Source organism: Eriocheir sinensis, chromosome 47 (genome assembly GCF_024679095.1).
Source record: "Eriocheir sinensis breed Jianghai 21 chromosome 47, ASM2467909v1, whole genome shotgun sequence".
In the NCBI taxonomy this organism is placed as follows: domain Eukaryota; kingdom Metazoa; phylum Arthropoda; class Malacostraca; order Decapoda; family Varunidae; genus Eriocheir; species Eriocheir sinensis.
The window spans coordinates 8,362,341-8,375,374 of NC_066555.1; the positions used below are offsets into that span (position 1 = coordinate 8,362,341).

Sequence of the window (13,034 nt, forward strand, 5' to 3'; positions counted from 1 at the left end):
GTGGGTGTGGTTGTGTGGTTTGTAAATAATGCAAATGGCGGCCGGGCTGGGTCTGCGTGAAATAACTCCTCGTACAAGACTCATGATGTACAGTTTTTAATATCATATTCACCCCATTATTCTCACTGATATTAATAATTAATAATGAACACATGGACATTTTTTTCTAACATGATTTTTTATGTAGCTTGTACTGCTCCTTAGTTATACAATCTTAAGCCACCTGTGACATCAAGATCAAGATCATTCAAATGGCGCCCGACGGAAAAACGGGATAACAGCAAGGCATGGACGATCTTCCACCGATTTAGTCTTTGTATAGTAGTTATTAGATCGCCCTGTATTCTATGGTAACATATTATAGGACAGCTACGGACTATGAAGGATTATAAACAATAATAAAGGTAAGTTTGCCGTTGTTATTGGATAAGACGAAAAACAGACCCTTAAAAACATCCCAAAGAAGAAAAAAATCATTAAAAATTTGTACATTCAGCGTATAACGCGCAGGGCTAAACTTTCAGGCATTTTTTATGCGAAAAAAATGCGCGCTATACGCCGAAAATTACGGTATTTATTTTTCGACAGAAACCAACCTCTTGTTTGAATTACATTGTTTTTGAATTACGCGACCTCTTCAAGAACGCAACACTCGCGTAAATCAAGAGTTACCTGTACCTCGAGTTTCGCGATCCTCGAGTTTAGCGCTATACCTTCGGAACGTAGCGAGCACGAAACTCAAGAGGGTACTGAACACAACACTGGTCGTTCGCCGAATGATTAAATTCAGGCTTTTTGTACCTCTCACAATTTATGCATTTCCTTTCAGCCCCGGGGCAGTCCTTCAACTTATGATTTCCAGCACATTTATAACATCATGGGTTCTCCCCATTTCCCTTGGCAGTGCATGTAGCCTCAATATGGCCATATTTCCAACAATGATGACAAATTATTACATGGTATCTGTCTCATAGTATACACCCCCATTCTAATTTTATTTTATCATGGTGCTTATAGATTAGCTCTCTAACAGTTGGGTCACATTTCAAGATATAGTGCATTGTGCCACCAGCCACTGGCTTACTAAACGTCCTCTCAATTTTCTCCTCAACTCCTGGAATCGAGTGCAGGAACTTTTTATTGTTTAACAGTGTCTCAGTTATCTTATCACCGGTCTCCTCCTTATGTACATTACAAATAATGATCTTTGGCCTTCATTTTCCCACACTTTTAGTACAAACTTGCTCTACAGATTCCAATTTTGGGGCTGCTTCATTCCTTATTTTCTCATCATCAAAGTTCATTACAATGTTACCTCCTTAGTGAATCTTGAATCAGTAATCTGAATGCCTTGTAGTGCCTGGGAAACTTCACTTTTCAACTCTGTAGCCTTTTTATCTTGTTCAAAGGCCCTAACAACAAGTAGGTTTTTCTTTACTTTCCTCTTGCGCTTGGTGACCTTGGCCCAACTTGCACCCGCTGAATCAGCATGCTCGGCACACTGCAACACCTCTGCCACCTCTCCCAGCTCCTCTCTCACACTCAAGGCCCAAGACTCGGCTTCATCCTTTACCCCTGATATTTCCTTAGATAATTCCTGTTTAAATTCTTGCAATTTTTCCACTATGCCAGTAGCAAGAGATGCTCAATTCAGGCACGGTGTACAAATCCAGTTAATTTTGTGTAGATTATCTTGCTTGATTCCAGCCAGGAAAGCACATTTTACATGACACCATTTAGGACACAAACAACATCCAATTTATCTTGATGCTTCGCCAGTAAAGTCTTCACAGACGTAACACCAATCTCTCACGTCCTTAATCTTGTGTCTAGCAGCCATTGTCAACACTGCGAATCCCGCACGGAACCAGTGCAGCACACGCCTTGTCACTGTCACGGCTCACTACTCACTGTTCCCAGACCCTAGAAATATTAAAATATAAATCATTTTACATGTTATTTTATATGTAGTAAAAGTAAATATACAAACAAATAGCAGTGATAAATAATATAGTATGATGATATAAATATAAATAATACAAATAACATACAGCAGTTCAATATATAAATAATATTGTACAGTCAAGTCACGTATGACGCGGATTCGTAAGGCGCGGTTTCCTATGACGCGGTATGGTTTCAGAACCGTATGTTCAGATCACGCGGGTAAAACCATCTACAGTACCCTCTCGAGTTTCGCTCTATCCGAGTTTCCCGATCCTCGAGTTTCACAGTTAGTCCTAAATTCTTACCATTCCGACTTTTGCGCATTATCACCCCAAGTTTCGCGCTGCTTTGACATGTACGGGTCACGTCTACTTGCCATCGGCGTCACGCACGCTACCTATAGAGGTAGTATCACACTGGACATTTTCCTCCAAACATTGTGGCTATGGCAAGAGAGAGAGAGAGAGAGAGAGAGAGAGAGAGAGAGAGAGACTTATTAACACATTAACCGTGTTTGAACTTCCTGCTGCCTCCTCCCTGTCACGTTTGGTTCAACTCGGCGCAGCGTCAATACCACGTGAGCCCCCGACTCGAGAGGAGGTGTGTAGCTTGACTCTGGTTATGAGCCCCTCTCGTGAAAGGTGAGACAGAGAGGATGAAAACAAAGGAGAAAGGAGAAGGGTGTGGGGAGGGAGGGTCAGAAAGGAGAGTCAGGTTAGGGCTTTGGTGAGGACATGACCTGACTCAGGTCAGGTCATGTCCATACCTGTCACACACACACTGAAGGAGAAAGGAGAAGGATGTGGGGAGAATGAGGCGGAAAGGAGAGTCAGGTCAGGGCTTTGGTCAGGACATGACCTGACTTAGGGCAGGTCATGTCCATACCTGTCACAGACACACTGAAGGTGAAATGAGAAGGATGTGGGGAGAATGGGACGGAAAAGAGAGTCAGGTCAAGGCTTTGGACAAGATATGAACTGACTCAGGGCAGGCCATGTCCTGACTTATCACACACACACACACACACACACACAAAATGGGAATGAGAATGGTGTGGGGAGGGAGGGGCAGAAAGGAGAGTCAGATCAAGGGTGTGGTCAGGATATGACCTGACTCAGGTCAAGACATGACCTGACTCCCTTTTGCCCCTCCTCCCCCCACCCTTCTCATTTCCCTTTCTGTGTGTGTGTGTCCTCAGAAAGATCAGCGGACGCCATTTTGCTGCCAGAACAGCTTGTAAACGTCCTCAGGAAGATCAGCGGACGCCATTTTGCTGCCAGTGAGACACCGTTACCATAGCAACAATGAGGCTTGACTGAGAGGCACACAAAATCGTTTGATAGAGGGGTCCGGGTGGTCTGGGCCCCCTGGGCGGCCCCTGTCGCTCTCTCAAAAGCACCCCTGGGCTGCGTTTGAGAGAGCGACTCGGGCAGTACGGACCAATCCAGGTGCTCTCAAACGTGTGACGCCGCAGCACAAGTTGCCAATTCGGACCCCTCGCTGCAGCTCAGTTTGGAGAGGTGGAGCACCTCCGTGCTGTGATGATGTCATCAGCAAATATGGCGACCCAAACAAACACATTTAAGTGCTTCCATTGAATTTCACATCTCTGTGCCACCATAACCACTGCAGCTTCCTTTTCATCCTATGTTGCAAGGAGCTCATCGGCCAGAACAGCTTGTGATGCATGTTTAAATGTCGTCAAGAAGATCAGCGAACACCATTTTGCTGCCAGAACAGCTAGAGAGCAGCGAACGACATTTTCCTGCCAGTGAGACGCCATTACCATAGCAATGACGGTAGATAATGCCTACCGGTGCACTCGGGCTAGAACGAACGAAAAAAAAAGGGGGTCTGGGTGGGGCAAAATGGCAAGGGCCAGAACCAAATTGTATTTTCTCCATAGGTTTAGTTATTCCTATGATGCGGTTTCCTATGGTGCGGCCGTTGCACAGAACCAATTAACCGCGCCATACGCGACTCATCTTTATACAGTTATCCCTCATCTATCGCGGGAGTTAGGTTCCAGAACCCCCCGCGATAGGCGAAAATCTGCGAAGTAGCGACCTTATATTTTTTATTATTTATATATATTTTAAGGCTTTATAAACCCTCCCCACACTCTTCCAAATCTTTTCCACACTCCTATTGACCTTTCCAACACTCTTATAAACACTTCCTACGACGTTTTGTCATTACAACGCAGTTCCAATAAATAATTCTATAATTCTTGTTTCGAAATTTGCTTCGTAAATATGAACTTCGCTCAAGAATTAGTTTGGCGGGGCAGAAGAATACTCAGATAAAGGACAATATGAACGTAGCTCACTTCTTTTATATCACAATTAGGTAAATACGGAAGGGGAAAGGGAGGAGAGGGACAGAGTGAGTCACGAAAAAAATACCGATATAGGAAGTAAGAAGGGAGAACAAGGAAATGTAGTGGAGGAAACAGGGAGAGATAAAGAGGATGAAAACAAGAAGGGTGTGGGGAGGGAGGGACAGTGGGGAGAGTCATGTCAGGTCCTGAGGAAGAGTCAGGTGAGGTCCTGAGGGAGAGTCAGGTCAGGGCTTCAGTCAGGACATGACCTGACTCACACTTCCGCCCTTCTCTCCCCACACCCTTTCCATTTCACCTCCTGTGTGTGTGTGTGTGTGTGTGTGTGTGTGTGTGTGTGTGTGTGTGTGTGTGTGTGTGTGCCTGGTTGTAACACACACACACCTGGGAAATGAGAAGGGAGTGGGGAGGGAGTGGCAGGAGAGAGTGAGGTCAGGGCTTTGGTCAGGACATGACCTGACTCTCTTTTGCCCCTCCCTCCACACACCCTTCCCATTTCCCCTTGTGTGTGTGTGTGTGTGTGTGTGTGTGTGTGTGTGCGAGCGAGCGCGTATTTGTGTGTGTGTGTGTGTGTGTGTGTGTGTGTGTGTGTGTGTGTGTGTGTGTGTGTGGAGTGAGATCTAAGAGGGAAGAAGAGAGGGGAGAGTGATAAGAAAGAGGGAAGATAAGAGATAGGAGGAAGGGGGGAAAAAAAGGAAGAAAGGGGATGAAGGGGAGAGAGGTAGGGGAGAAGAGAAGAGAGAGGAGGGGGGGAAAGAAAAAGAGGGAAAGAGAGAAAAGGAAAGAAAGAAAGGAAAAGAAAAAAAAAAAAAGAAAAAAAAAAAAAAAGGAAGAGAAAAATACGGGGACGGAGAGGGAGAAGAAAGAAAGGAAGTGGGGAGGAGTGAACCAGGGAAAAGACTAACGGCGCAATAGGCCGCAACAGAAAAAAAAAAATAGGTTGGTGACGTAGGTGCTTATTTAGGTGTGTTCTTACTTATGTTGATTTATATCGTTTTGATTTTTGAGGCTAGAAAATGCTTATTTTACCGAAAAATCATGCGATATAGCAAAAACATACGATACAATTTAAAAATCCGCGATACAGCGAGACCGCGATAAGTGAACCGCAATATGGCGAGGGATTACTGTAATAATATAGATATAAATAACATAGTGCAATATACAGTCAAACCTCGGTTTATGAGTTTAATTTGTTCCGGAATTTTGCTCGCACATCAAAACACTAGTAAACAACAAAACTCCCCATTCCTGTTGTGAGCATATATCCACCATTCCTGTTTTCTTCTTTGCAGCACTATCCCTTTTAACCATCTCTCTGGGGGACATTGTTACAGCACAAAGAACTCTCACTGTAGTGCTGAAAACATGACATGAGCGCACTGATGTTATTTCTATGAGTTTACAACGTGGACTAAGAAGAGAGCTGTCATCTGGCTGTCAAGAATCACCCTAGACTGAGCAAGAATTGACCTCAATTCTTGCGAAATTCTTGCGTTTTTTGTTCTTGTGCATCAGATTTTAAAGAATTTCTGGTAAAGATTCGTTTTAGTACTATGCCAGTATCTCATGATCTACTTAATGAAACATCACTATCTCTTCATATATCTTTTCTACTAACCTTCAACAGTCATGGAAATGGTTTGAAAATCCAATTCAAGGACTTTTTTTATACTCCTGTAAATAGGGGATAATGTTTACGAAAGCGCGTCGCATATTTAAACTACTACAACCGAACATTACGACCTACTAATGGGGGGGCTGCGCCCCCCCTTGACCCCCCCTTCTCTCCACCCCCCACACACACACACATACACACACACATACACATGTATATGTGGCATATTTCAGCAAGGAGGTATTGCTCGCAACACCAGCTGCACCGTCACCACACCCGTCGCCAGAGGAGGCGACGCGGCTTCGTAAACATTATCCCCTGTTTTCAAGAGTATAAAAAAGTCCTTGAATTGGATTTTCAAAGCGTTTCCATGACTGTTGAAAGTTTGTAGCAAAGATATATGAAGAGCTACTGATGTTACATAAGGTAGGTAATGAGATACTGGCACGGTACTAAAACGAATCCTAGCCGAATTTCCCCCAATTCTCAGCAAGAATCAGTGGTCCTACACAAGCCGTGGTGGGGCTGGGTACAACCACTGTTTTGCTGGCCGCACCTCCATAGGCCTATGGTGATGACCATTTCCTGAGCTTCCTATAGGTAACCCTGCCAGGTGGGGTGGACATAGAGTTCACAAGATTAGAGAAACTGCAATAACATAATTGTGTAAATATCCGTAATGAACACCACTGAATGCCAAGGAACCCGAGTCTTCCAAGTAGAAGTCAGGGTAGCATACCAACTACGCCACCGATGAGTTAAAAGATCACCGCACCAGAAGCTGCTTCTGTGGCCTATACCTAATGTTCACATACACCGTATATGCCATAAGGGGTTGATTATAAGCTTTTCCGACAGTCACGAGTGTGAGCGGGGTCACCTTTACCTTCACGTCCACAGTGCGTGGCGGGGGTGTCAGGTATAGGCCGCAGAAGCAGCTTCTGGCGCAGTGATCTTTTAGCTCATCGGTGGCATAGTTGGTATGCTGCCCTGACTTCTACTCGGAAGGTTCGAGTTCGACCCCTGGCACTCAGAAAAAAAGAAGAAAAAAAAGGAACAAACAGGATGCTCGTATACCAAGTCACCGCTCTTAAACCAATGCATTTTTTGTGGGATTTTTTTGCTCATAAATCAAAACACTTGTCAACTAAGGCACTCATAAACCGAGGTTTGACCGTATAAATAATATAATAATACAGGTAACTCGATTTATGCGAGTTTGGTTTACGCGTTTTTCAAATAACGCAGGGTCCAAAATCCAAATTGTTTAATTTACACTGTTTTTCACTTCTACGCGATATTTTATAGAGTCGCCACCAGATGTCTCACGCAACTGGACTTACACGGCGCCGCGGCCACACAGCTGAGCTCAGTTCTTCCCGTGCGCCACTTGAACAACAATATAATACCCACGCTGCCACGCTACTCAACAATAGGGGTGGGCAGGTACCGGTACCAGTACCATTACTGATGGTACCAGCTATATGGTACGGTACCGGTACCAGACTGCTCGGTACCAGTACCAGTACTAGCCAGTCGCTCATGGTGTCCCTCGTTTCTTCCTCACACGAGTGAGGCTGAGACTGAGTGCCTGAGTGGATATCTCGGTCATATGGATATTCTCTCTCTCTCTCTCTCTCTCTCTCTCTCTCCACTGAATGAAGTGAATATTTATTTTTCAATAGAAACTTGCCTCTTGTTTGATTTACATTGTTTTTTATTTACGTGACCTCTACAAGGACACAATACTCGCATAAATCGAGAGTTACCTGTAATATAGTGCTGAAAACACAGACTGCACACTAGAGCACAAACGTAGGCAGACAGGAGCGTGTGTGTGCTACCTCTGCAAGTGTACAACGCGGACTGAAGGCGGTGTCGCACTGGGCATTTTCCTCCTCCAACTGTTGGGGCTAGGAGCAACCACGTTTGCTCTTATGCCCAAACAGGAGTGAGTTGTTGGTTTGGGTAAACATTCCTATCCTCCCTTCTTTTGAAGCCATGATCATACCACAACTATCATGATCATACCCACAACTGCTTCTTCTTTCCATTTAACTGTAGCAACAAGTCCATAACTTGAGTAATAGCAGCACAAGCTACAACAGTCCTTTTGTAAACGGCACCATGTGGATACAGGGTAACTGATTTGTTTACATTGTGCATATAGGGGATCCTCGACTTACGACGGAGCTCTGTTCCTAACAATGTGTCGTAACCTGATTTTTGACATAAGTCAGAACACACCTAGATAAGCACTTGTCACCCCCCACCCCCCCTTTTATTTTTTTACGTCGTGGCCTATTGCGCCGTTAGGCTAGTGTCACAATATTTGGCAGCACCGCCGCATTACAAAAATACACACAAACAAATGAAAGGTGTCACGCTGTTGCAGCGCTGCTGCATCTGGTGGACAGTGCCACAAACGGCGCATCACGCCGGATGTGAGGAGAGAACACACACAGCTCTGTGCACGTGGTTACACTCCCCGGCAATGCCACGCGACGCTCTCCCGGTACAGGTAACTCTCGATTTACGCGAGTATTGTGTCCTTGAAGAGGTCGCATAAATCAAAAACAATGTAAATCAAACAAGAGGTAGGTTTCTATCGAAAAATAAATATTCATTTCATTCAGTGGAGAGAGAGAGAGAGAGAGAGAGAGAGAGAGAGAGAGAGAAAATATCCATATCACCGAGATATCCACTCAGGCACTCAGTCTCAGCCTCACTCGTGTGAGGAAGAAATGAGGGACATCATGAGCGACGGGCTAGTATTGGTACCGGTACTAAGCAGTCTGGTACCGCTACCATGCCATATAGCTGGTACTGTTAGCACCGGTACTGGTACCAGTACCTGCGCACCCCTATTGTTGAGTAGCGTGGCAGCGTGGGTACTGTATTGTTGTTCAAGTGGCGCGCATGAAGAACTGGACTCAGCTGTGTGGCCGCGGCGCCGTGTGAGTCCAGTTGTGTGAGACATCTGGTGGCCACTCCATAAAATATTGCGTATAAGTGAAAAAACATGTAAATCAAACATTTATTTGGATTTTGGACCCTGCGTTATTTAAAAAACGCGTAAACCAAACTCGCGTAAATCGAGAGTTACCTGTACCACACTTGACAAAATGTTTGACGTGGAAGAAAAAAGATAAATAGAAGCAAATGACGGCAAAAAGAAGAGAAAGGGAGAAAGGAAAGATGAAGAGAAGAAAAGAAAGCTAAGATAAAAGTAAATAAAAAGAGGAATGGGAAGAGAAAGATAGATAAAAGAAAACGAGGGTGAAAAGAAGGAAAGGGAGATAGAAAAATAAATAAAATAAAGGACGAAAGAGGAGAAGAGAGCAGCTTCGCCGCATAGTGTGACATGGTACAGAAAATGTGGTGGCAGCTGCAACGGCGGCGCCGCATAGTGTGACACCACCCATAGGCTTTTCCCTGGTTTCCGGCTTAGGCCTGCTGCGCGACCAATGCTCGTAGGTGTTTTGCCCTTTTCAGAGCGTTTCACATTGTCCAATTTCACTTTGATAGTGATGGCTTTCCTTTTCTTACAAGCACTGCCATCAGAAGAGTCACCTTTATGCTTAGGAGGCATAATTAAGGGCACAAAGGAACCCAAACGGTGTATGAGTGGCATGTGAGCAAAACATTGTAACGCTTAGTGATGTCCTATTCTTCCGCCGCGCTCAACAAACTAATTCCTGCGTGAAGTTTGTATTTATGAAGGAAATGTCGAAAGTCGAAATAAGAATGATTTAATCATTTATGGGGACCGCGTCGTAACCACGAAATGTAGGTCGAGACTGTTGTAACCTGAGGACCCCCTGTACGGGCAACTGATTGTGGTCATGTGTGACGCACGCCCAGAAAAGTTGGTTGCCGGTTGTGCCTACCGCCAACACGGTTGGAGGAACAAGGCCCAGTGTGACGCTAGCTCGAGACCCCATTCCCATTGTTTTCTGCCCTGAGTGCTCTCACCTTGCAGCAAACAATGGGAACTCACACTCGTATTTTCGAGTTGAAAAACATGATGCTCATACACCAAGTCATCGCACATAAACCAAGTCATATTTAGTGATTTTGTTTTGCTCATAAATCAAAAAGCTTGTAAACTAGGGCACTCGTAAACCAAGGTATTACTGTACAGTATATGTAATTCTGGCAGAACTGAGCCAGGATGAAAAATGTGTCTCCTCGTATATCTTGCAGTGATGTTAGGGTGAAAAACATGCATCTCTGTGCTCAGAGGGTTGATACACTTTAATCATTAGTTGTCCCTATTTGCATGACTTATCCTTTTATTGAATTTATTATTCCATACCAGCACTTTGTATTTAATATATAGGTGTTATATAAAGTTGGCATAATTTTATGGCTTGGCAACTTTTTTTTCAGAAAAAGAAGAAGTTAATTATTGAAGCCAATGTCAAGAACTTGAATGTGAAAGGATTTGACTTGGACTTTGAAGTTGACCCACTCTTCAAAAAGATGTCAGCACAGTTTGATGAAGGACGCTCCACTAGTGGTCCCTTTCTTACCTCTCTTCATTTTCTGGTAAGTAGTCTAATTTTTATTTTTTATTTTTTATTTATTTATTTATTTTTTTTTTCATTGCGGCCTATTGCGCCGGTAGGCTTCTTCCCGGTGGATCCTGATGGTCGGTCCAAGGCTTCTTTCTGGTGGGTCCTGATGGTCGGCCCAGCCCATTCCGGCGCAGGCGAGTGTTTATAGTGGCGCCATCTTGCATTGGCTCATGCTGCCCTCCCAGAGCTCATCTTTGATCCTAGAATCTAGAGTCCAGGTTGATAGGTGGTCTTCTGGACAGCATGTGGGTAGTTTTAAGCCACTCGGTGGCGGCTGAAAAATCCCAGCTTGGTGGCACCGGGCGGGGATTGAACTCGCGTCCTCCTGAACACGGAGCCGTTACTCTGACGACTCAGCCACCGCCTCCCCATAAATAATACTAATACTATTTCCTACTAAAATAGTGTCCTTTACATGCGTGATGTAGGATGCAAGTAACCTGAGGAGGTTTTACAATGTATGTAAACTTTCTTATCTATGATTTGAAACTCATGAATTATGAGATTAGGTTGAAAGGAGCTGCTTTATATATGGATTTTGGCCTCTTGGAGACTCCTTGTGTTATTAATGTCCTTATTTGGTATGTAACCTACAGAAATCCCTCCTTATATACAAATGTTATTCCAAATTAGACCGTGCATAAGTAAAAACTGTGTATGACATTTCAAGTACAATATGCACTGGGTAATGGCAGAAAACTAAAGTTTACCAGCTTTTACTTAACCTACATAGCTTTCTTTTGCTATACAATGTTCCCATTTTATTCTAACACTTGATTTTTAATGAAAACCTTATTGGAGCTACCCAAAGCACTTGTTAAACCAGTGTTGCATAAATTCATTACATACCGTCAACTGGGGTGAATTCGGACACGGGGCGAATTCGGACGTTTCATAAAAAAAAAAAAGTTATCCTGGTTAATATATGATGAACAAATAATCATATCAGTGATCTGTTTGTACTCATTTGTTTGTTATTAATGTTTCTTTCTTTCAGGCTATAGACTTTTATTATATGATGGATATGTTCTGAACACGGCTTAAAAAACAAAGACGTAAAAAAACAAAAATTTTGCAACACGTGCAAAATTTCTTTGGCAGAGACACTGTTGAATAGATTCAGGAATGTCTTTGGTGCTCAGCTGTACTTCCACAAATAGTGAGAAAGTACAAAGTAAGTTATTTGAAATTACTTCAATCGTTTTTACATAATTAGATATTTAATGAATTTTCTGGAATTTTAATTCAAAATGGGGTCATTTCGGACAGGGGGGATAATGGAGGAAAAACTGGGGCAAATTCATTGTCCTCGTCTTGGTCTTTTCTGTGTCTGAAGACGGATGTGAGGAGAGGGGGAGGAGAAATGAAAGGAAGGTTGGAGAGAGGGAGGGTTGGAGATTGGGAGAGTTGGAGGGGAAGGAGAAATGAAAGGAAGGTTGGAGAGAGGGAGGGTTGGAGGTTGGGAGAGTTGGAGGGGAAGGAGAAATGAAAGGAAGGTTGGAGAGAGGGAGGGTTGGAGGTCGGGAGAGTTGGAGAGAGGAGAAATGAAAAGGAGGTTGAGAAGAGGAGGAGTGTGTGGGGGAGGGGAGGAGTGAAGAAAGGGAAAGGTGACGAGGCACTGCTGTGATATGAGTGACGCTTTTTCCCTCTACCTTCATCTTCCTCCCTCCAGCATTTGTTTATTTGCTAATGTTAGATTACGCAATGAAACCGATAGTGGATTAGGGGGTGAGAGGGGACGAAGGGAGGGAAAGGGGTAAGGGGGCTTGGAGAGAGGGTTTGGATTGAAGGGGGAGGAGAAGTCGTAATAGAGGAGGGGGTGAGAGAGGGGTAACGAGTGTAGGGAAGGAAGGGTGTCAAAGTAGAAGTTTAGGGGTAAGGGAATGAAGGCTGAATATGAAAGGGATTAAGGGAATGACCCACTGTTGCCAGGTCATCGTACTCAGAGCATACTATTTACCAGTTTCTGACGCTTAACTATTGCCAAGAAACGTCAGGATCTAACTTTTAATGATAATTATAAATGAGTTTCATTATTTGAGCCCAGAAGACAGTTTTGGGGTTAGAAGTTGGGAAATATAAGTGACTGAGTATGACAATCTGGCAACGTTGGTCTGATCACGTGGCCGCCATGCAGCTTGGCCCGTCTGCAGCCCTCGCCTTCCCTTCTGTGTGGCTGCTTGCTCATATGCATAAAAGCATTTTTTTTTTAAACCTGAAACTGTCTGAATTGACCTCATACATGTCCAAGAATATACTGGGATTCCAGGTTAGTTCTCCAAACACATTTTCTATGACTGTCCGAATTCAGTGCAAGAAATGACCCCAAATCGGGTTAGATTTGGACACCCTTTATTATATTTATGAAAAATTTATATGAAAGATTTTAAATATCACAGTACTATGAGTTGATACCCCAGTGGACCAGCCTCACATACAATACTTAACATCACAAGTTGACCTAAAATCTAGAGTAGAATTCACAAAAAAACGAAAAAATCGTCCGAATTCACCCCAGTTGACGGTACCTTGAAACGCCAGAATTTTCTCC

At 43.8% G+C, this 13,034-nt stretch overlaps 1 protein-coding gene across 1 annotated transcript in view; it reads left to right on the forward strand.

Annotated features, from left to right (window-relative positions):
- LOC126981364 (condensin complex subunit 2-like) overlaps nt 1-13,034 on the forward strand; it is a 161,175-nt gene that overhangs the window by 18,014 nt on the left and 130,127 nt on the right. The window contains exon 3 of the mRNA XM_050832386.1: nt 10,296-10,454. Within this exon, the coding sequence (XP_050688343.1) occupies nt 10,296-10,454 (159 nt within the window). The remainder of the gene's footprint in view (nt 1-10,295; nt 10,455-13,034) is intronic.